The 22662-nt window shown below is 41.6% G+C and overlaps 1 protein-coding gene across 1 annotated transcript; it reads right to left on the bottom strand.

Annotated features, from left to right (window-relative positions):
• Positions 1–2832: 2832 nt before the first annotated feature.
• Positions 2833–15266, bottom strand: cstf1 (cleavage stimulation factor, 3' pre-RNA, subunit 1). The gene is made up of 7 exons (XM_080727284.1): positions 15218–15266; positions 12548–12749; positions 11723–12000; positions 10389–10586; positions 9352–9524; positions 7889–8106; positions 2833–6241 (listed from the first exon to the last, which is right to left on the bottom strand). The coding sequence occupies exons 2-7, from the start codon at positions 12714–12716 to the stop codon at positions 5982–5984; spliced, it is 1296 nt and encodes a 431-aa protein (XP_080583410.1). The 5' UTR covers positions 12717–12749; positions 15218–15266; the 3' UTR covers positions 2833–5981.
• Positions 15267–22662: the final 7396 nt, after the last annotated feature.

The following is a 22662-nucleotide window of genomic DNA, read 5'->3' as shown; positions in this document are numbered from 1 at the left end:
TAACAGCGACCACTCAGACGTGGGTGTGGAGGAATCAAAAGGCATAACAACTACATTGGGGAGAAAAGGGGGGTAAAATTGATTGGCTACTCTACATTAGAAAACAGGTCTGGGGTTGAGTTAAGACGGTAGGAAATGACCATGTTAATGAAAATAGAGCAGCTATTGGCTTTAAAACCTGTTTAATACAAATATGAACACAAAAATTGGATCAACAGAATATAAAAGTGAAAAAACAAACAAATCACATCTGCTTTTTATGTTGCTTTTCCAAATATAAACGAGCATCTTTCTTCACAGACCAGACTGAATACGACAACTTGCTTCGTTATATTTACTAAACAAAGTGGATGTGATCAAAACTATTCATAGGAGGCCACAAATTCTTCTCCCTACAGCTATAGTTGGAGAAATGGCACCCTCTGTCTGTTATGTAGGGGTGGTTCACATGTACTCACTGCCCAACATGATTCAAATGAAAAGTACTGTTTAATATCAAAAGGCGTGACATTACACAGTCAAATCCTAAATGCCATTAGTTATAATTAAATGAATGAACAAAAGATTGTTTTAACCAATTTAGAATATATTTGCCTTGATACATTATAATTGCCTTCTATAACTAAAAATACCTTATTATTTCAGAAATAGTTTCCTTTTACTCCAGCGTGACAATGCCCGTTGATGTCATTTGCCCATATATGGTCTGACCCTCTGGAATGTATGGATAGGGATGGGACGATAAGAATAAGAAAATGTCATATCACGATTATTGTGACCAAAGAAACCGCGATTTACGATATTATCGCGATAATGAAAATATCCCCAGCAACCATTATCCTGGGACGGAACATTCGCCAAAAAATAGCAGATCTACAAACTCTTGCTTATAGATCTGCTATTTTTTGGCAAAGACATTTGGTAGTGTGAGAAAAAAAAGACTGTATCAAGTACGTATAATATTATAAGTAGGTTTTACCAATAGAGGGTTTAAGTGGTACCGGATATGCACCTTGGCAAATAAAAGGGGAATTGATCCCAGATTCCCAGTGCATGACGGAGATTGTGATAAATTAAATTAAATTACGATTATCGTGAGGGTTTTTTAATCACGACAAACGATAATATCGCTTATCGTCTTATCCCTATTCATGGAATGCAAAAAAACAACAACTTAATATTTCCTATGGTCAATATGAGCATCAAATCAACATTTTAACCCTGCAAGACCCAAATTATTTCTACAGGCCAAAAAAGTCCTAATCACAGGAAAATGTAATGTTAAAAGATTAATCATGTTTTTGTAAGGTTTTATAGCCATAAATCATAAATCATGCTCTAATTTGCATTTTGGGGATATCTTTCACAATAATAACATGTACATGTTCTAGACATTCTAATGATCACGAAAAAATATATTACAGGCATTTTACTTATGTTTTAGTGAGGAATAGCTTCAGTTAAAAAGTGAGTTTGTCCACTCCAGACGCTGGAATTTCAACTTCTCAGGGAGGTGTGAATGTCAGCCCCTGTGGGGGGTATTTATATGCAAATATCGTGGCCAATGGCATTGTAATACTAAACAATAGGATTTAATGGTGATGTTAATGTGAAAAAAGAACAGGAAAACGAACTATAACATTTTTTAAAAAATGATTTAAAAAATGTTGCCAAAAAGCAACGTTGTCCTTGCAGGGTTAAACATGTTAGCAACATGCATTCCATTCGTTGAAGGGCTGGACAACACATGGACAAATTAGATCATCAACTTGAATTGTCCCTCTTAAACGATTAACCGTTTCTAAATTAAAATAAAATATTCAAGCCGTTTTCAATTTACAGTTTTACTTCTAGAGGGCAACTGTAACGTATTAAAGGAAAATTCCAGAATAAAACATATTAATCCTTAATCAGCCTTTTATCACGTATGTACATACCTGGTATGATGGATTTTTATCATAGTCCTTCCAGTTTTTACTTCTCCTGGACTCCTCAGATCTCTCTCCCACAGCCAAAACGGCGGTCAATTGTGGTTCTCCCAAAGCGCTAATTTTCACCGCTGCAAAGTTACTTTTTTCTTCATAAATCTGCTATTTATAGTTCCAAGAGAGCCAGTAATCCACTGTTTTATCGCGGGTTGAGGGAAATGGCCGTTGTTGACATGATCCCAATAGTACTCACAGAAGAAGAATGAAGTCTCGCGTCTTGCGTGATTACCGCGTTTCCTTTAGCTTTTTCTTTAGCGCAAAAGAAAGCTTTCTCCTGGAGTTATTACAGCCAGTATGTACACAACAAGGCATCGTGGTATATATATAAAAAATAAGAAAGCAGAAGAATATAATCTAGTTAGTCTATTGATCGCTAGAATCTAGTAATATGACTGAGAAGGATTCATAACAAAGCATTTTAACGGACTTCCTGTAGTCATAAGGTAATTCTATTACCTTTATTTATTTTATTTTTTCCTCAATACATTTCTTCGATTTTATTTATTATTTATTTATGGAATTACTTATAAAATAACTTTGACGTGTATTATTATTTGTAAACAATGTAGGCTACAATATAATCACAAAATAATCGTATTTTCCTCAAGACATTCTGCAATGCCTCACCAGATAAACGTTAGGTAAAAAGTACCTCATGAAAGACACGTTTCTGTGGTCATGAGGTACTTTTTACCTAACGTTTATATATTACTAGATTCTAGCGATCAATAGACTAACTAGATTATATTCTTCTGCTTTCTTATTTTTTATATATATACCACAATGCCTTGTTGTGTACATACTGGCTGTAATAACTCCAGGAGAAAGCTTTCTTTTGCGCTAAAGAAAAAGCTAAAGGAAACGCGGTAATCACGCGAGACGCGAGACTTCATTCTTCTTCTGTGAGTACTATTGGGATCATGTCAACAACGGCCATTTCCCTCAACCCGCGATAAAACAGTGGATTACTGGCTCTCTTGGAACTATAAATAGCAGATTTATGAAGAAAAAAGTAACTTTGCAGCGGTGAAAATTAGCGCTTTGGGAGAACCACAATTGACCGCCGTTTTGGCTGTGGGAGAGAGATCTGAGGAGTCCAGGAGAAGTAAAAACTGGAAGGACTATGATAAAAATCCATCATACCAGGTATGTACATACGTGATAAAAGGCTGATTAAGGATTAATATGTTTTATTCTGGAATTTTCCTTTAAGGCATATAAGGTTTATTAGCCAGGGATCCTTTTCCTCACTGTCAGGCAGAATCCTCCTATCTCCAAGTGTCCAAGTAAAACAAGACTCATACAAGGCTGTCGCAACCAGAACTAGTGAAAATAGCAGATCTACAAGCACACGCCTCGCACCGTTGTAGGATACTTAATTAGGCCTAGAATTATTGAATGCTTTAACCAGTGAAAAATAGCAGATATCACGCTCACAGCGCGGCTGTGCCCCGAGTGCCGCGCTGCGAGCTTGTAGATCTGCTATTTTTGGAAAAAGTCGTGAATATATGTATTTTCAAAGCGAACGTTTGTAATTCAAATTTTGCTTCTGGGGGGAGTGTCCCTGGAACTACATATTTTGAGATGGGGGTCCCAAATACATGTAATTTTGGGGGTCCTTCACATGAAAAGGTTTGAGAACCACTAACATAGTAGTCTCTCAAGAACAGACTGAGTTCCAGTTAAGTGAAAAGGACCTTTTTCTTTGATGATGGCTGGCCAGATTGCTGACATAGAAACTAGGTTTTTCAAAAAATCTTAGAAGGATTCAAAAGACACTTATAGAATCGGGTCAAAATTCTAATTTTCACGTAAAAAAAAAAATAGCAGATCTACAAGCTCGCAGCGCGGCACTCGGTGCCGCGCTGTGAGCTTGTATATGTGCTATTTTTCAATAGTTAAAGCATTCAATAATTTTAGGCCTAAATGGGTTAAAATAAAATATTCAAGGTGTTTTCAATTTACAGTTTTACTTCTAGAGGGCAACTGTAACGTATTAAGGCATATAATGTGTATTAACCAGGGATCCTTTTCCTCACTGTCAGGCAGACTCCTCCTATCTCCAAGTGTCCAAGTAAAGCAAGACTCATACAAGGCTGTCTCAACCAAACTAGTGAAAATAGCAGATCTACAAGCACACGCCTCGCACCGTTGTAGGATACTTAACACATTTAGAACGGGTACACATTATTCTGTATCATTATTTTATGCTTTAACTATTGAAAAATAGCAGATATACAAGCTCACAGCGCGGCACCGAGTGCCGCACTGCGAGCTTGTAGATCTGCTATTTTTGAAAAATCGTGAAAATTTGAATTTTGAAAAACCTGTGTTTCTATGTCAGCAATCTTTCACTTAACTGGAGCTCAGTTAGTCTGTTCTTGAGAGACTACAATGTCAGAGGTTCTCAAACCTTTTCATGTGAAGGACCCCCAAAATGATATTTATTTGGCCATGGACCCCCATTCAACATATTTAGTTCCAGGGACCACCCAAAAGCAAAATTTGAGTTACAAACGTTCGCTTTGAAAATACATATATTCAAAGATTTGCACACATTTTCACGACTTTTTCAAAAATAGCAGATCTACAAGCTCGCAGCGCGGCACTCGGTGCCGTGCTGTGAACTTGTATATCTGCTATTTTTCACTGGTTAAAGCATTCAATAATTCTATGCCTAAAATTAAGGCTAGTCTGGAAAGACATAGAAAGGGTTTCCATCCTCACGCCATTCGGATTCTGAACGACGACATGGACCTTGAAAGACACCAGAGACTCTCACGCACTTAGGTATGCACGTGAGGAGGGGCAGACGCGCACGCATGCACGCGCACACACACCTCCATACATGGACATGACTTAATCTATTTGGACACCTAAATGGACATTTTTATGAACTGTGGACTGATAATGAAGTAACGTTTTAGCGGTTGATTATTTGTATTATCTTATCTTCTTAGTCAAGTCCTGCTGTCTTGTTGTATTGATTACTATCTGTTGGGCTGACCTGTATACATTTCACTGCATTTTAGAAAAGTGCTTTTTTAAAACTATGTGATTAATAAAGGTTAATTGATTGATTGATTGATTGATTGATTGATTGTTTGCTTGTAGATTAGCTATTTTCACTACGTTGAATCATTTTTAAAATGATAAATTAACCAACGGTTTGGGTCATACAAGGTTTCCAGTGGTCGCCCTGCGTTAGACCCTCAGTAGTAGAAATGTTTTCTCCCACGCTGCAAAAAGGGTCAAATCCCAGCAGGTTGGACATTAGAAAACGTTAGGGCTTGCAGCTCTGGAGATCATGGACAGCTGTAGTAAGCGTGTGACACATGGAAAGGAGGAGTAGTGCACTGACTGGCTCACAAAGTGGGGTTCCTGGGGGACCCCCGGGGGTCCTTGGCGTGGTCCACTTGAACCTCATGTAACTGCACATTAGATCATTGAAAATGGCAGATTGAAGCGATGCGTTGTGAGCTTGTAGATCTGCTCATTTCAAAGAATCTCAATCAAAGAATTAAAAAAGAAAAAAACTCAAATCTCGGATATGGGAACCCCGGGCCACAAAATCCTTTCAGATGGGAGATCTGCAGCCAAATACATCCGGATGGTTATGTAGGGTTTGATGGGTGGGTGGTGGGTGTCACATCAGTCTGTGGCTGTGGGTGGGATATCTGTCACGGTTGGGATCCGAAAAAAAGAAACCGGAACCCAACATCGAAAGAAATAAAAAAAACTGAACCGGTTTCCAACTCATTTTTGGAACCGCTTCCAGAACCGATGTCATCACAACTGTCAGAGTGCCGGTATAAAGTGGACTTTCACGTCATTGCTTTACAATCACTTTATACCGGTAGGCTTTCTCAAAACGTTTTTACCATTTCAAGGACAACCATTAACTCTGAGAGGGCACAAATGGAACCAAACGTACCCCCCGTCAAGGGGGTCCGCTTGGTTCCGTTTGTACCCCCCTGGGGGTTTGGGGAGCCCTCAGTCGGTGGTGGTGCGTCGGTACCAGAAGCGGGCCCTGAAGTCGTCGCTGCAGGTCATGAAGCCGGGGTTGGTGGGCGAGTGCACGATGCAGCGCACGATGTTGTTGTGTCCCAGGCTCAGCAGGTTCTTGCGCTCGGCGGAGCGGCTGTCCCAGCAGCACAGGGAGATGGTGCGCTCGTCGGGCAGCAGCACGTAGTCCTCCGTGTGGTTGAACACGCCCTGCGTGCGGTGCATCTGCCGCCCGCTCAGCCCCGCGCCTGAGGAACCACACAGAGCAGCAAACATACTTCATTAAGACACTGAGGAACCACACAGAGCAGTTATTGAATGCTTTAACCAGTGAAAAATAGCAGATATACAAGCTCACAGCGCGGCACCGAGTGCCGCGCTGCGAGCTTGTAGATCTGCTATTTTTGAAAAAGTCGTGAAAATGTGTGCAAATCTTTGACTATATGTATTTTCAAAGCGAACGTTTGTAACTCAAATTTTGCTTCTGGGAGGTCCCTGGAACGAAATATTTTGAGATGGGGGTCCGTGGCCAAATACATATCATTTTGGGGGTCCTTCACATGAAAAGGTTTGAGAACCACTGACATAGTAGTCTCTCAAGAACAGACTAACTGAGTTCCAGTTAAGTGAAAAGGACCTTTTCTTTGCGCTCCTCGAGTGCGCACCGAGTGCCGCGCTGCGAGCTTGTATATCTGCTATTTTTCAATAGTTAACGAATAAAATAATGATTTACACAATAATGTGTACCCGTTCAAAATAGGTTAACACATTGAGGAACCACACAGATAGGGATGGGACGATATGAAAATGTCATATCACCATTATTGTGACAAAAGAAATCGCGATTTTATGATATTATCACGATAATCAAAATCCATTATCCTGGAGCGTAACATTTGCCAAAAAATAGCAGATCTACAAGCTCACAACGCGCTGCGACGCGCTGCGAGCTTGTAGATCGGCTATGTTTTGGCAAATGTTACGCCACCAGTGTCTTTTTTTGCGATTATGAATTCTTAGGTCCCCTGAGTCGTTAATCTTTAAACCAATCCAGTGACTTTGACTGGTGCAGGGCTGAGCATGGATCAGATTGTAAATACCATCATAGTAGTAGTCCCGACATATTATACAAAATTACAGGCCTGGCTGAGACATTTCCCTGAGACAACGTTGACAATTATTTTCAGAAAACTCTTATTTTAGTCTCTCTGATGTGTTTTGATTATCAGCCTCCGGTCTAAATAAAAAAATAATAATAGATATAGTCAATAAAATGTAATTCGCAGAGAATAGCTGAATGAGACTGGGTAGTCTAATAATATGCATGCATGAGTAAAAATCATTTTGATTTCATTAAAACTTTCCATTTTCATGTACTGAACAGCAGTGGAGTGTCAGGACTGGACTTCTACCATTTGTTTCTATAAACTGGGAACAGATTTCTTTTGCTCCAAAAGTATTGCGATAAGCTACTACAGCCTGAAGTATCGATACAGTATTGGGAAATAAAATATTGCCAAATGGATCAGGGATGTCCCGAATACCACTTTTAATTTGAGTACTTGCCGATACCGAATACCAATACTGTAAGTTATGTTTCTGTAAATTTTGTGTGGCGCTCCAAAATAAAATGCTTTAAATAATTATGTTGTCATGCCTAGAGTGAGAGAAGGTGAAAACACTGTTAGTTGAACTAACACACACAACAATGTGTCTTAGGACTTTTGATATGTTGTTGCCAACAGATTTATGAAACAAAATGGTATCTGGCGCTGCCGTGAGCAATATCAGACAAGTACGAGTACAGCAAAATAGGCCGGTATCGGGGCGAGTACCGATACTGCGAGTACCGATACCGCATCCCTAATATGGATTATATTGCCCATCCTACTCACCGGTGTATTTGACCAGAGTGCGTCCGGTGGAGATCTCCCACAGCTTGACCACGGAGTCCTTGCCGCTGGACAGGATGTACTTGGAGTTCTTGGAGAAGATGGCGGAGCAGACCTCGTTGCCGTCGTGGGCCTTGTCGAAGGTGGAGACGCAGCGGTTGGAGACGCCGTCCCACAGCTTGATGCTGCCATCCTTACTGCACGTCACGTAGCTGTTGGCACTGCCAGGACAGGGAGAAAACACGTCACGTAGCTGTTGCAGGGTTCCCACACATCTTTTCCAAAACTTTTCCAGAATATTTAACCCGATTTCCAGGACTATATCTATACTATAATTTTGCGAATGTCTGTCTGAGTGAGTGTCTGTCTGTCTGTCTGTCACAGCGTTTCTCCTCAGTGGCTGGAGCAATTGATCTGAAATCGCATCACCATTAGCATATGAACACACCTGACATAACTGTGAAGCCCGTTTGTCACTTTCACAAATCATATGCTGTATATTAGCATTTTTATGGTGTAACTACTATCTATTCTGCATCTAGCATGAGGCATATCTATTCTGCATCTAGCATGGGGCAACATGTTTAACCAGCTCTGTGTGTGTGTGTGTGTGTGTGTGTGTGTGTGTGTGTGTGTGTGTGTGTGTGTGGTTGGGCGGGCGGGGGGCGATCTACAGATGTTGTCATGTAGATCGGTACACAGTATCTCTGTAGCCTTTAAACGAAACGGGTATTTCTTACATTGATGCTCCTACATATTATCATGCAAGCACCAGAAAGTTACTTTCCATCCCTCATATACTGTGTGTACAGTGAACACCCCATAACCCACACACTGCACATCATTTCGGAGCTCATATCTTTGAACGGGTAAGGACTAGTAACAATAATTCAGCTCAATAACGAGTCGCTTACTCCTATGTGCAATGCCCAAAGACAGGTTGAGTATGCCAGTGGTTCTCAACCTTTTCAGGCCGTGACCCCTGAAATAATCATATTTGAACTGGGGACCCCCCACCCTGACGAGCACTAAGAGTTGAGGGATTTTGTATAACACGGTTCTATTGTGAAAATAGCAGATCTACATGCTCACAACGCCTCGCAGCATGTAGATCTGCTATTTTCACAATTTCTGCCTCTAATATTTGACAATTTGGCCAATGTTTAATTTGTAATCTCAGAGGTATTAACAAAATCAATAACCAAAGACAATGCATAGATATTTTTTCCAGGACCTTCCAGGACCCTTGATCAATTCCAAAACTTTTCCAGTACTGGAAAAATATTTTTCTAATTTCAAAATATTTCCAGGAATTTCATGACCGTGGGAAGCCTGTAAGGGGGTTAGGGTTAGACTAACCTGGGGTTGTATGCCACTCCGCTGATGGTGTCGGTGTGCTGGTCTCAGGGGGTTAGGGTTGGGGTTAGTGTTAGGGTAGGTGTTGGGGTCAGGGTTGGGGTTATTACCTGGGGTTGTATGCCACGCCGCTGATGGTGTCAGTGTGCTGGTCTAAGGGGTTGCAGGACACGAAGCACTGGAAGGTGTTGACGTCGTACAGGCGCAGCGTGGGGTGCTGGGTGCCCACCAGCAGGAAGTCACCCGACGGGTGGAAGGAGATGGCACGCAGCATCTCTGCTTCCTGGAAATCAATCATAAAACGTCAAGCCATTACAACCTGAGCTATGATTCTAAACATGTCTTCTAAATACTAACAGTTTTCTGAAAAATACATGTTGCTACCAGGGGTCGAGTTCTCCAGATTTAACATGAAACAAACCCTAAGTGTTCCTACCGCTAGTTTTGCCGTTTCCCCCCCGGCTAATATGTTCTCCATTGGACCTCATTAATTTCCCCTGAACTTTACATTTCAGATTCTTACCTTAATGAACATTGTCACAAATGCTTTATGGTTCCCATCTGCATCAAATATCCCTGCGGTTGCACGTGACCGTTGGCAGCCAATAGCCTTCCTTGGGTACCATTAATGCAATGATGGCAGACACCCATAAGAGGGCAAAATGTGATTATGTCAATCATGTTTGCATACTGCCATTTTTTTCACAATCTACCAAAAATATTTTTTCCAAATAAATATCCGATCTACAAGGTCACAATGCGGCGCGTTGTGAGCTTGTAGATCAGCTATTTTTTTGACAAATGTTCTGAATGGATGTTGGGGTAATATTTTGATTATCGCGATAACATCATAAATCACAATTTCTTTGGTCACAATAATCGTGAGTCGTCGTGACATGAAATCTTCATATGGTTCGATCCTGACCTGTAAATGTTTGAAGGCCCTCTTGGCAGAGGGTTTGGAGTAATCAAACAGTTTGAGGGTGTAGTCCCATACCTGTACGTGTTTGAGGGTGTAGTCCCATACCTGTACGTGTTTGAGGGTGTAGTCCCATACCTGTACGTGTTTGAGGGTGTAGTCCCATCCATGTACGTGTTTGAGGGTGTAGTCCCATACCTGTACGTGTTTGATGGTGTAGTCCCATACCTGTACGTGTTTGAAGGCTCTCTTGGCGGAGGGCTTGGAGTAATCAAACAGTTTGAGGGTGTAGTCCCGGGACCCTGAGGCCAGGATCTGCTCTGTGGGGTGGAAGGCCAGGCAGGTCACCTCGTCCACGTGGTCGTACAGCGTGCGGATCACTGGGTGGTTCTCCATGTTCTGCTGGGCCGTCTCGTTCATCATCACCTGGACGGAGAAAAACAGAACACACACACACACACACGCGTGTGCACACACAGGCCACTGCTTTGAGACCTGAGGTCGATTTTATAATGCCTTCTAAGACCAAGGTTAAACTAATCTGGATATTTTTATAAACTCTGATTTTCGTATATCCGCATAGAAAAATATCTAGGTCCACACGACAGAAATATCTAGGTCTAAAGAAATCCATGCCTACACAGATCCACTGAATCGTTTATTTTTATCTTCACTTGTTTATCCGATTACAAAAAGATCTGGTTTATTGGCCGAAATCTCCAGCTTCACATGGCTGTAAGCCCCACTCGCACAACAAAATGTGCGATTAGAAAAAGATCCATATTCATGTAGACGGCGCCTTAATCAGTAGTTCTCACACATTCAAGATTCTTCAAAAATAGCTGATATAAAAGCTGTGAGCGTGTATGTGCTATTTTAAAATAAACAATACAAAATCTAAAATGACACAGATGCTTTCCTGGTAGTGATGTTTGTGTTAAAACGCTAAAGCTCTATATGCATGCATTTGTGATCACTGCAATCACTGCTATAGAGCAGATTGTTGGCTCTAATTGATGGGTGAATTCATACCAAACTGGGGTTCTTGAAAGAAAACAAAAGAAAAAAAAGAACTGCTCTAAAAAGTCCTACCTTGATGGTCATCATGCTCTTAGCCAACATCTATCTATCTATCTATTTATTGTATCTTCAGTACCTATCAAGTCCTACCTCTATGGGCATGGTAAAGTCCTAATATGGGCATGGTAAAGTTATACCTCTATGGGCATGGTAAAGTCCTAATATGGGCATGGTAAAGTCCTACCATGGTAAAGTCCTAATATGGGCATGGTAAAGTCCTACCTCTATGGGTATGGTAAAGTCCTAATATGGGCATGGTAAAGTCCTACCTCTATGGGCATGGTAAAGTCCTAATATGGGCATGGTAAAGTCCTACCTCTATGGGCATGGTAAAGTCCTAATATGGTCATGGTAAAGTCCTACCTCTATGGGTATGGTAAAGTCCTAATATGGTCATGTTAAAGCCCTACCTCTATGGGTATGGTAAAGTCCTAATATGGGCATGGTAAAGTCCTACCTCTATGGGCATGGTAAAGTCCTACCTCTATGGGCATGGCGCTCTTGGCCAGCATGCGCTCCGTGTCCAGGATCTTGATGGAGGCGTCTGCGGAGCCGGTGGCGATGAGCTGTCCGTCGCGGCTGTATGTGGCGACGCGGCACGGCCCCTTGTGCGACGTCACGTAGCACGTCTCGTACTCGGACGCCTCGGGCGACATGGATTGGACGTCGGCGTCGAACTCCAGGTCGATCCCCACGCCGGGGGCCACGTTGTCAGAGCGACCGATGGCATACTGCACCGCCGCATCGTCGTTCTCCATTCCTGGAAGACAGTTTTTAAGGGACACTTAACCCATTAGGTGCCTTTATTTTGAAGTGATCCCAACAGTAGATTGGCGTGATTTCCTTCCACAGGCGCATTTTTCAACCTTCAGCATGGAGGCACCATTGCTGAGTGCAACCGTGCAACGAGCCATTGTCGCACTATTTTTGCTGTGGAAAAAATGCGGTCCTCTGCAATCCAAACTTTTTTTTCTTTTTTAGATAAAGCAGCTTTTTTGCAGCACAATGAATGGAACTCTGTGGAGGATTTTCGCTGTGCGGGACAGTAAGGATTAAAATATAACATGTTATACTGTGTATATCCCAAAGATGTTTGGGAACGGCACATTTTACCACCTGTTTTTTTGTTGTCCCGAATAAATTTGGGATTTTTTTTTCAACATGGAAACGATTATGACGATTATGCAAAAATAATTGTAATCATCTCAAATAATAATTGCAATTAGGCGATTTGGTAATAATAGTGACAGGCCTAAAAGTGAACCACAGCAGTGCAGACTGCAGAGAGATAGCGGGCAGATCCATACCGGTCTTGGCCAGCTGCATGAGCTGCTCGGAGGGCGACACCACGGTGGGCGGTTTGACCTCGTTGATCAGGCTGTTGGCGATGTTGGTGTATCCGTCGTACAGCAGCTGGCTGATGATCAGCCTGTACAGGTGCTGCCGGTCCCTCAGCGTGGGCTTGGGTCGATACATCCTGCTTCCTGGGTCGCTAACACACACTGGCAACTGGAACACGGCAACAAGCGCACATTTAAATGTTTCTTTATGTCCACATAAGCAGAGGTACAAGAATCCTTGTACAAAGGACATAAACAATATCAGTGCAGTCAGATAATTACGAAAACAGCCAATCATGGGTACCATCACGATACCATACGGTATGCCCCAAATGCCTCAAAGTTAAAGTTCCAAACAGCCCAGAACAAACTAATTAGGGTTGTGCTTGGTCTTCCTTCTCGGGCCCACCTTGCCGATCATCACCACGAAAGCGTGGGGTGGCTCAAAGTAGCTGACAGAGTACAGCATCTTGCAATGGGCCTGGTGTACAAGATACACTACACCTCCAAGATACCCATGTACCTGACAAACTACTTCCTAAAGGTCAAGGATGTCCACGATCACAACACCAGAGGCAGCTCCACTTATCATGTTCAAAGTAGATTTAACATTAAAATTATCATATTCAAATACTATGTTCTATCCGCAGGCATTGACACTAAGGCTTGCCCACCTGCCCCCGGCAGGTAAATAAAACGTCAGGGCAGGTGAAGTTGGCTTTCAGGTTGCCCGACAGGGCAAGTGCTCATTTGAGAGGGGACACAAATGTCTATAAACACAACACGAGATATCTGTCTAAACACCTGGCCAGAGCGCTGTGTCTTCTGGTCTGTGGAATGTAAAATAAGAACACTATTTACCTATAATGTGCTGTTTTTACTGTTGCTACATTTAAAAATATAAAATAAGTGTGAAACCATAGACATATTCAATCATAGCTAAAGTATTTGGTATTTGGATTTGGAGGTATTGAGGTATGACATTTTATCGCACAGCCCCAGAAAGTAAAGAAATAAGTGTTAAATTGAGTGGTAATTAAAATCGTACCTATCATTTTATAATGGATGATTTACTTTTCGGGCAAGTGGGCATTACCTTCGGGCAAGTAGAACATGACCTGTACTTGCCCGATGGGCAAGTCCCTCTGAGACCTTAGTGTCAACCCCTGTATCCGTCTGTCTTTCAATGTTATCTGAGATCCTTAAAGTGGTTCCTGTGTAAATAAGCTGTAAAGCTTACTAGGATCTCCTTTAAGTTGACCTTGTACCAGTGAACTGTACCGTCATGAAACTGTACCTTTTCCTATTGAAAACTTCTCATAAATTCTTCCATCAATCAATCAAATGCCAACTGTTTGTCTTAAAAGTCCTTAAATTGTCACTTCACTGTCATCTATCTAGGGACCGACCCACAGGTTGAGCACCACTGATGTAGATGATGCACCCAGTAAAACCCTCAGTGTCATTTATCCATTCAGATTCAGTTAACAGGTCTATTCGGTTACATTTGTACAACTCTCTCACAGAGAAGGCTATTTCCAACTGTCTTATCATTATATTTTCTGCATAGTGCTGTGTTGTATTTGTCTGTCATTTAATGTTGTACATTACGAGTATGAGTGTAAAAAGGGACCCCAAATGGAACAAGCCTAGCCGCTTTCTTGTGGTGTTTATCCTTTTAGTTGACCTTGTATCAGTGAACTTCTAATAAAGTATACAATCAAAGCAATCAATCAATAAGGATGCCAGCCAGGTCAATCCACTGCAGAGCACTAAAGTTACATGTTTGTTTGATTGATTGAAGACTTTATTAGAAGTTTGCAATAGAAAAACGTACAGTTTCATGACAGTACAGATCACTGGTACAAGGTCAACTAAAAGGAGACCCTAGAAAAGCACTTGGCTTATTTACACAGGAGGAAACCATATAAGTATCTCATATAACATTGAATGACAGACGGATAGAACACAGTACTATGCAGTAGATATAGTCAGGAGGGAAAAAAAGGGAAAATAAAAAATAAAAAAAACAGTGCAAAAAATATATATACAGTAGGTAAATAGAAAGAAGGGTTAGGGGAGGGTAAGGCTGGGCTAGGTTTGTTTACTGTAGTTATGTAGGATAGTTTGAACACAACGTGTTCCACAATGCCACAAACACAGTAGCACAGATACTTGTTGCTGAAACACTATAACATACAATCAGATGTATGTAAACACCTTGTAGGTGTAACTGACAGCATCATAAACCAGTAGTTCTCAAAGAGGATTCCAGGGACTCTGTGGGTTCCTTTCAGGGGGTCAAAATGGACCCATACAAGTCTGTAACTCTGACAGTGTACAAATGGGAACCAAATGGACCCGTTGGGGTCCATTTGGTTCCATGTGTACACTGTCAGAGTTAAGGGGAGACCTTGAAATGAAATGGTAAAGTTTGAGAAACACTGTGACAAACAATGAATGGACATTAGCTGCTGCTAACGGTTAGCATCCTGTGCTAACACAGCTCTCTTGCTGGTTTAGCAGCTGTAATGAAGACCGTGCTGCTCCGTGCGCGTGCAGACATTCATATTTATCCTCATAAGGTAAGAACAGAGGTGAAAACATGGTTTATTAGACGACATTAGAGCTACAAACCCTCTCTGCTCCAAAGTGTTGCTTTGCTTCCCCAATGTGTGCTTTCTCTTCTTCGTCGGTCTGACGTCTTCTGTGTTTCCGGGCAGACTAGACGCTGCTTGGTGCGTTGCTGCCTCCCACTGTTGGGGTGAGGTACTGCTCCTTGTTTAGATTTGTGTAAAGCAGTGATTGCTAAACTTTGTCATGATTCAAGGACCTCTCAGTGGCCCTCACCCACCTATTTATCAAAAAGGTTTTTGGAAAATAGCAGATCTACAAGCTCACAACACATTGTGTTGTGGCATGTTATTGTGACCTTGTAGATTGTCTCTTTTTGAATACTTTAAGCAGAAAAAGAATAGTAAATTGTTACCTTGTTTTGCTGGGGACCCCCTGGAAGTTGGAGGGTATAGAACCATTGTTGAGTATAGAATTAATATTGTGTGGTTGTCACAGAATCCCATGTGGACTTGTCTAAGTCAGTGGTTCTCAACCTGTGGGTCGGGACCATATACTCTATGGTCGGGACCCCCGGAGGGGTCCTCAAATTATTTTGGGGGGCCCAAATGATTTATTTAACGTGCAACATTGTTTTCTCACTCAACAGTAAACAAACCGACATAAAGTTTAAGTGTATGGAGGGTATCTGCACATTTCTAAAGTGACAATTTAATACCCCTGCAATTATGTCAAATGAAACATTGGCCAAATTGTCCAATATTAGAGGCAGAAATTGTGAAAATAGCCGATCTACATGCTCACAACAGCACACAGTTTGAAAACCACTGGTCCATATAGAAACACTCTTTTGTTTATATCGCTTAAACCAGAAGCTAGAGGGGCAATTAAAGCTCTATCTGACTGGAATCACCTTCCTCTTCCTCTTTCTCTGTCACCCGTTAGGCCTAAAGTCTAGGGTAAACTGTTGACTGCAAGTGCGGTGAACTCAAAAACTGGTAGGAAAGAACTCTCATTCTGACTGTACAGATATAACGGGATGGACCGGGACCAAACTATCCATTTATACGAGCCAACTAGGGGTGTAACGATACATTTTAATAGCGATTCGATACATATCACGATACAGGGCTGACGATACGATACATGGACGATATTAGTTCATTCATGGTGATACGATACGATTCGATTTAATTATTTAAAATCGATATAGTAACTATTTAGCAAATAAATTAAATCTGTGTGAAAGGTCTGGCTAGTGCAGGTTTTTAAGGGAAACATGTATTATTATGGATATAAATAAGTAAACACAGTGATTATCTGCCAAAATGGACATTGTATATTGACAAACCTGCACCTTGACATGAACCCAGAGATTACACACATTTATCGATAGACCAGTGTAGCTATATGGAAAGGAAAAGTAATTAAACCCCTCCTTTTCATTTTTTCTTCTTAAAAATGCTAAATACAATGCACAAGTAGGCAGTATCGATACAATCGATTCTTTGCACTGCCGATTCGATACGATACAAAATAAAACGATACGATTCGATTTTAGCTGTTTTCATTTCGATCTACTTCGATTTTTTAAGTTAAAAACGATATTTCGATACAGTTACTATATCGTTACACCCCTAGAGCCAACGTATAAACGGATAAAGTGGTCAAAATGACTGTGATGCTGTATTGACACATTTAGCACTGTGGTGCTTTGAGTGTAATGGCCCATTTACACGGTCTGACTGCCAGTGTGGAGTGAACATTAGGTTATAAGAAGACTGCTGTGTGGTCAACTCAATGTTAAACTGGAAATTCCAAAACGTATACAAACTAGAGGTTCGCGGGCCTTCGGCCCGCTCACATCTAGTTAAAAAAAAGAAAAGAAAAAAAAAAAGTTATTAAAAAAAAATAATAATAAAAAAAAAATAAAAAAAAAATGGGGGGGAACTATTGTGGCGGAACTATTGTGGCGGAACTATTGTGGCGGAACTATTGTGCCGCAGCGCACGTTTCCGGTCGGACATATTTGACCGCCGGACGCACTTCCGGTGTTGTCCGCAAATCTTTCTTGTGTGGATCAGCTGCCTCTGAGATTGAGTGGGCTGAGTGGGCTGGGCGTGGGCAGCGTGGGCTGGGTGGAGCGTAACCGTGACAACAGCTGCTTGCAGGCTGGTGCAGGCTTGTTGTATGGGCTGGTGTAGGGTTACAGATCCATTGGCTGGGCGGACGTTAAGATCCCCTGGACTGGGGGACGTTATAGCCAATTGGAGTGCTGCATTTGGTCTGTTGGTGACACTCAAATACCGCTGGCAGCAGTTCTAAAATGTAATATAAGATATAGAATTTGGAAAATGGTCTGAAGTAATGTATAGTAGCCTATATTATAGCCCACATGATTTGATCATGCGTTACAAAACCTATAGCCAGGCATTGTGGAATTAACAAAAGTTGAAGAGTAGCCTACATTTCCGACCAAATTTGTTATTTTCTTTTTTTATTGAGGGAAGAAATAGAAGAAATGTATCGAGGTGTCCACAGTTTTTCGGTGCCCACTCTTCCTGTATCCAAACATTGAGGTGCCCACAGTGTTTCGGTGCCCACTCCTCCGGTATCGCACATTTGTTGTTAAAGTCAAACTGCATTCTGCTGGAAATGTAGCATATTTGTTGCCTAGCAACAAACACACAATGTTCCAACTTCCACTGGGAAGGCCTTGTGAACTGGACAAAGTATATACTCAAGTATTCAAAAGTACAAATTACAAATTACATTTCAATTACATTTCACAAGAGAGAAGTCCTCTCCTGCTCTCAGCAGGTCCTCTCCTGCTCTCAGCAGGTCCTCTCCTGCTCTCACCAGGTCCAGAACCTGTGACTTGCACCAGACTCCCGATCCAAACATTCCATTCAGCTGCTGCAGGTGGTTGGGCCGCAAGGGTTAGCCGGTGGTAGACCCACAATCTAGTAAAACTTAAGTGCTTAAGGAGTTTTTACCCCAAAAATGACTTATTCTCTATTAATTACACAACCCATGAAGCTTTGAATTCATTAATAATTTGATGAATGGAGACTCAAAAAGTCTCCTACTGAGTTTCCTATTGACCGATGACCCGGTCATCAAATTATTGCTAATAATTGATAGAGACTAAGTAATTTTTTGCATAAACTATACTCCTTTAACTCAGTTATACCCTCTGAGTTACAGACCCACCTGTAAGGGTCCATTTGGAGCCCCTGGTGGGTCCCCGCACCTGATGTTGAGAAGCAGTACTGTACGGTACTGTACAGTGGGTGGGAGGTGTGGTGTCTCGTTACCATGTCAACAGGCTTCCTGTTCTCCCTGGCCTTCGGCAACAGTTGCCGTGGAGACCAGGCTGAGGGTCTATCTATATCTATTATAGTGAAACCATCGTCCCCGTCGGCCTGTCAACCAGAAACCTCCTATCTCCAAGTTTCACATTTGAATGTTTTTTTTTTCCGTAAATTAAAGTCCCACTTCCACTTCATCATACATAAGTAGTGAAAATAGCCGATCTACAAGCTTTAAATAATAAACAAAAAAGGGGAAGGTTTTGAACATACAGTACAAGGTTTCCACCTGCATGACAGCAACTATATTTTCTAAATCAATGCCTCTATGCTTTGTTGTTACAAGAGTGTCGCGCATCTACATTAAGCTCACAACACGTCGCTACGCGAGACGTTTCTAGATCTTTCATTTTCTGCAGTTTTTGAGAGGTTTTGTGAGGTGCAAGAGAGGTGCAAGTGAAAGTGGTTCACAAGTGTGTCTTGGGGGTTTTATCAATATTGAACCAGTGAAAAGCATTAACAAAATCTTGTGGGACTAAATAATAATAATAAATAATAACTACATGGGATCCATGGGAACCCAGGTTATTTGTCTTCAACCCATTAAGACCAGGAAAGCATCTGTGTCATTTTAGATTAGAGATAACAAGCATTATTTCATTCTTTGGCTATTCAAAAATAGTGTAATTTTTTGGCAAACTTTGAATACATTCTTTTAAAGTGAACAAATCTTTGCTTCTGGGGGTCGCTGAACCAACATATTCTGAGATGGTCGGCGGCCAAATACATATCATTTTGGGGGTCCTTGACATGAAAAGGTTTGAGCACCACTGATATAGCAACATAAGTTTTTCAGGAAACTGTTTAGAAGACACAGAATTAGCCTCGGGTTGGGGGCACAGACGGTGGCGCACTGGGTAGTGCTGTCGCCTCACAGCTATAGAAGGTCCTGGGTTCGATTCCCCCCGTGGGGTGCTGGGGGCGTGTTCTCTCCTCCGCGTCATCAGCACCTACACCCTTGGTGGGGTTGGCGAAAGGGCCTTTCTGTGTGGAGTTTACATGTTCTACCCATTACTGCATGTTTATATATGCCTGCCCCTAGCCTGGTTGGAATAACGTGTTCCTTCCCCTCTGCTATGTCAGGTGATAGGAAGTGGCTTGCTCACTCCTCATGCACTGAAGGAAGCATGAGCTCAGTGCAGGGCCCTCCCCAGGTTGGCAGAGGGAGAGCAGAGCCCAGGATTACAGCTAAAGCAATTGGCACTATACGTGAAAAAATGGTTACAAAATCGTGGGATAAAAGTTTAGAAGTTAAAAAAGAATTGTCCTCAGGTCTTAATGTAACAACAGCTTGTGTGATTAAACAATAAAGGCTCAATCGGAAGGTTATTTATTTGTTTTGAAAAGAGGGGGATTTGGACATACAAGGTTTCCTTGTATGCAGTGACAATTTGTTTTTCTAGTGTGTAAATGTCAGGAGTTAATTGCATGGTGGATGCTGTGCGCTCTCATGCACTCATACATGTAAACAGCAGCTCTGATAGCACTGCACGCATTAGTGGTAAATAGGACATTTCTATTGAAAGCACTTGTGAAATCAGGATGACTTGATTAGTCATTATGTGCATAATCGGGGGTGTCGCACCAAATTCTGGGCCCCGGGTACAAGGATTCACTGTGGGCCCTGTGCTTTAACTATTGAAAAATAGCAGATATACAAGCTCACAGCGCGGCACCGAGTGCCGCGCTGCGAGCTTGCATATCTGCTATTTTTTAAAAATCGTGAAAATGTGTGCAAGAAACCTATGTCAAGGACCCCCAAGATGATATATATTTGGCCACAGACCCCGATCTCAAAATATTTAGTTCCAGGGACCTCCAGAAGCAAAATTTTAGTTTACATTATATCCAAAGATTTTCACACATTTTCACAACTTTTCAAAAATAGCAGATCTACAAGCTCGCAGCGCGGCACTCGGTGCCGCGCTGTGAGCTTGTATGTCTGCTATTTTTCAATAGCTAAAGTTGCTAGGCCCCTCCACCTTGGGCCCTAGTAACTCAGTCCCACTTTCCTACCCCTTGTGACGCCCCTGTGCATAATGACAGAACACTGACTCCCTGCCTGGCACAAGCTGTATCCTCTACATTCCACCTGGAGTTGCATGATCAGCTGCGTTCATTATAATTCATTTAGTCCCCACTGCTGTGGAGTATTTGTTTGTCACAGTATATTTTGCACAAACGTGATATTTGTCCTCTGCATTTACCCATCTATAGGAGCAGCAGTGTGTGATATTCATCCATTTACCCATTCTGATTCGGAATAGTTAGTCTGTCATTCAATGTTATATGAGATCTACATAAAGGTTTCCTATGTAAATACGCTGAAAAGCTTACTAGGATCTCCTTTTAGTTGACCTTGTACCAGTGAACTGTACTGTTGTGAAACTGTACTTTTTCCTATGCAACCTTCTAAAGTCTTCAATCAATCAATCAAAACAGTGGGTGGTATTCATACATTTAGGGCCTATACCCATCCTAAACTACAGTATCAGGAGCAGTAGGTGAAATCAATACATTTAACATCCTAACTATTTAGGGCAGGGGTCTTCAACAGGGGGTCCGGGACCCCTACCGCCAAATCTTTGTGTGATCTTTTAAAATTAATTTAACAACGTGAACCCTCGCATCCCAATTCTGAGGAGAACTTTAGTCAAAAATAGCTGATCTACAAGCTCTCAACACCTCGCGTTTGCGAGGCGTTGAGAGCTTGTAGATCGGCTATTTTTGGCAAATAGGTTTGGTGTAGAGATAAAAAAGAGCCGACCAAGTACAGAGTGAAAGGTCAAGTTTAGTATTAAAGTATCGACAATTTAAGTGGTTAAATGTCTGAAAGAAAAACACATCGACACAAATCAAAGACTGATGACAGTGATCTCAAACAAGTGAATCTATCTATATGAAATCGATGAAAATCTGCATCACACATTTATACAATATGTAGAGGGGGTCCCTGCTTCATGTCTCTCTCAGCTAAGGGGTCCTTGGCCCGAAAACGTTGAAGACCCCTGATATAGGGGGATCAGTGTCTTTCTCAGGGACCGGGGGCGAACCAGCAACCTTCCCCAAACAAAGGCCTCTCCATTCAGCTATGGAGCTATTAGTGTTTCAATGAACACAGTCTTACCAATACGTGGACATAGAGGTCTGTGTGAAGGATGTACAGGCTAATAATAACCTAACCACGTTAGTAGTTCTTACACTCTGAACATTCATGAATGTAATGACTAACAGCAGGAAGCGTGACCACATCACCCCCGTCCTGACTACTCTTCACTGGCTTCCAGTTACAGTTTGTTTCGATTGCTAAAACACAAAAAGCAAAAATTAGGCACAATTTTCACAACCTTTACTTCTGTCCCCAATCGCTTGACTCAATTTGTTACTTAGATTTCCTTATCATATTAGACTCTGACTTTCCTTCTTTACACTCTGATGTCAATTTCACATCAACTTGTTGTCAAAACACAACACACAATTTTCAGGTTTGCACACACTTCTCACATAAAATCTCACGGTATCAACCTACAACACACAACTATTCAAATCTCTACACTTTCAGGTCTGATGTCAATTCACCCTGTTGTCTAAACACTACACACAATGTTCAGTTGTCGCACAACTGAACATGGAAACGGGAACCAGAGGCAGAGATGGGCACAAAATACAAAAAAGTATTTGAAATACAAAGATACAAATACCAGGACCAGGATAGTATCTTGGTGACAGTACACTGGTCACTGTTTTTTTATTTTTATTTTTTACTTTTTTGTATTTTGTGCCCATCTCTGACCGGGGGCATGATGCCTAAATCTACTGTAAATCATATACCCAAATACATCTTTTTTTGGATGCACATTTGAGTGCTGTTTTATGTTTGAAAAAAGTAGGCCTACAGTCATTTTACAAAAGGAGAAATAGCTCATTCTCCAGAGCCATTGTCATTCATTCAGTGTGTTCCATTTCTATAATTGTGTTTTCAATTTTGCTCTTCAGTGTTCTGTACATGCTTGGTAGTGTTCACGTTCAGCCAAAAACTTAGTTGTGTTTATTCAATGAATGGTATGTGTGTGTCATGTGAAAATGTCTGTGTTTACCAAATGAAAACACAAGTTCCATTTTGTGAACATTTGATTT

Source organism: Nannobrachium achirus (assembly GCF_963921795.1).
Source record: "Nannobrachium achirus genome assembly, chromosome: 6".
Taxonomy (NCBI): domain Eukaryota; kingdom Metazoa; phylum Chordata; class Actinopteri; order Myctophiformes; family Myctophidae; genus Nannobrachium; species Nannobrachium achirus.
The sequence above is the reverse complement of the archived record's forward strand: the minus strand, read 5'-3'. Positions and strand labels throughout refer to the sequence as shown.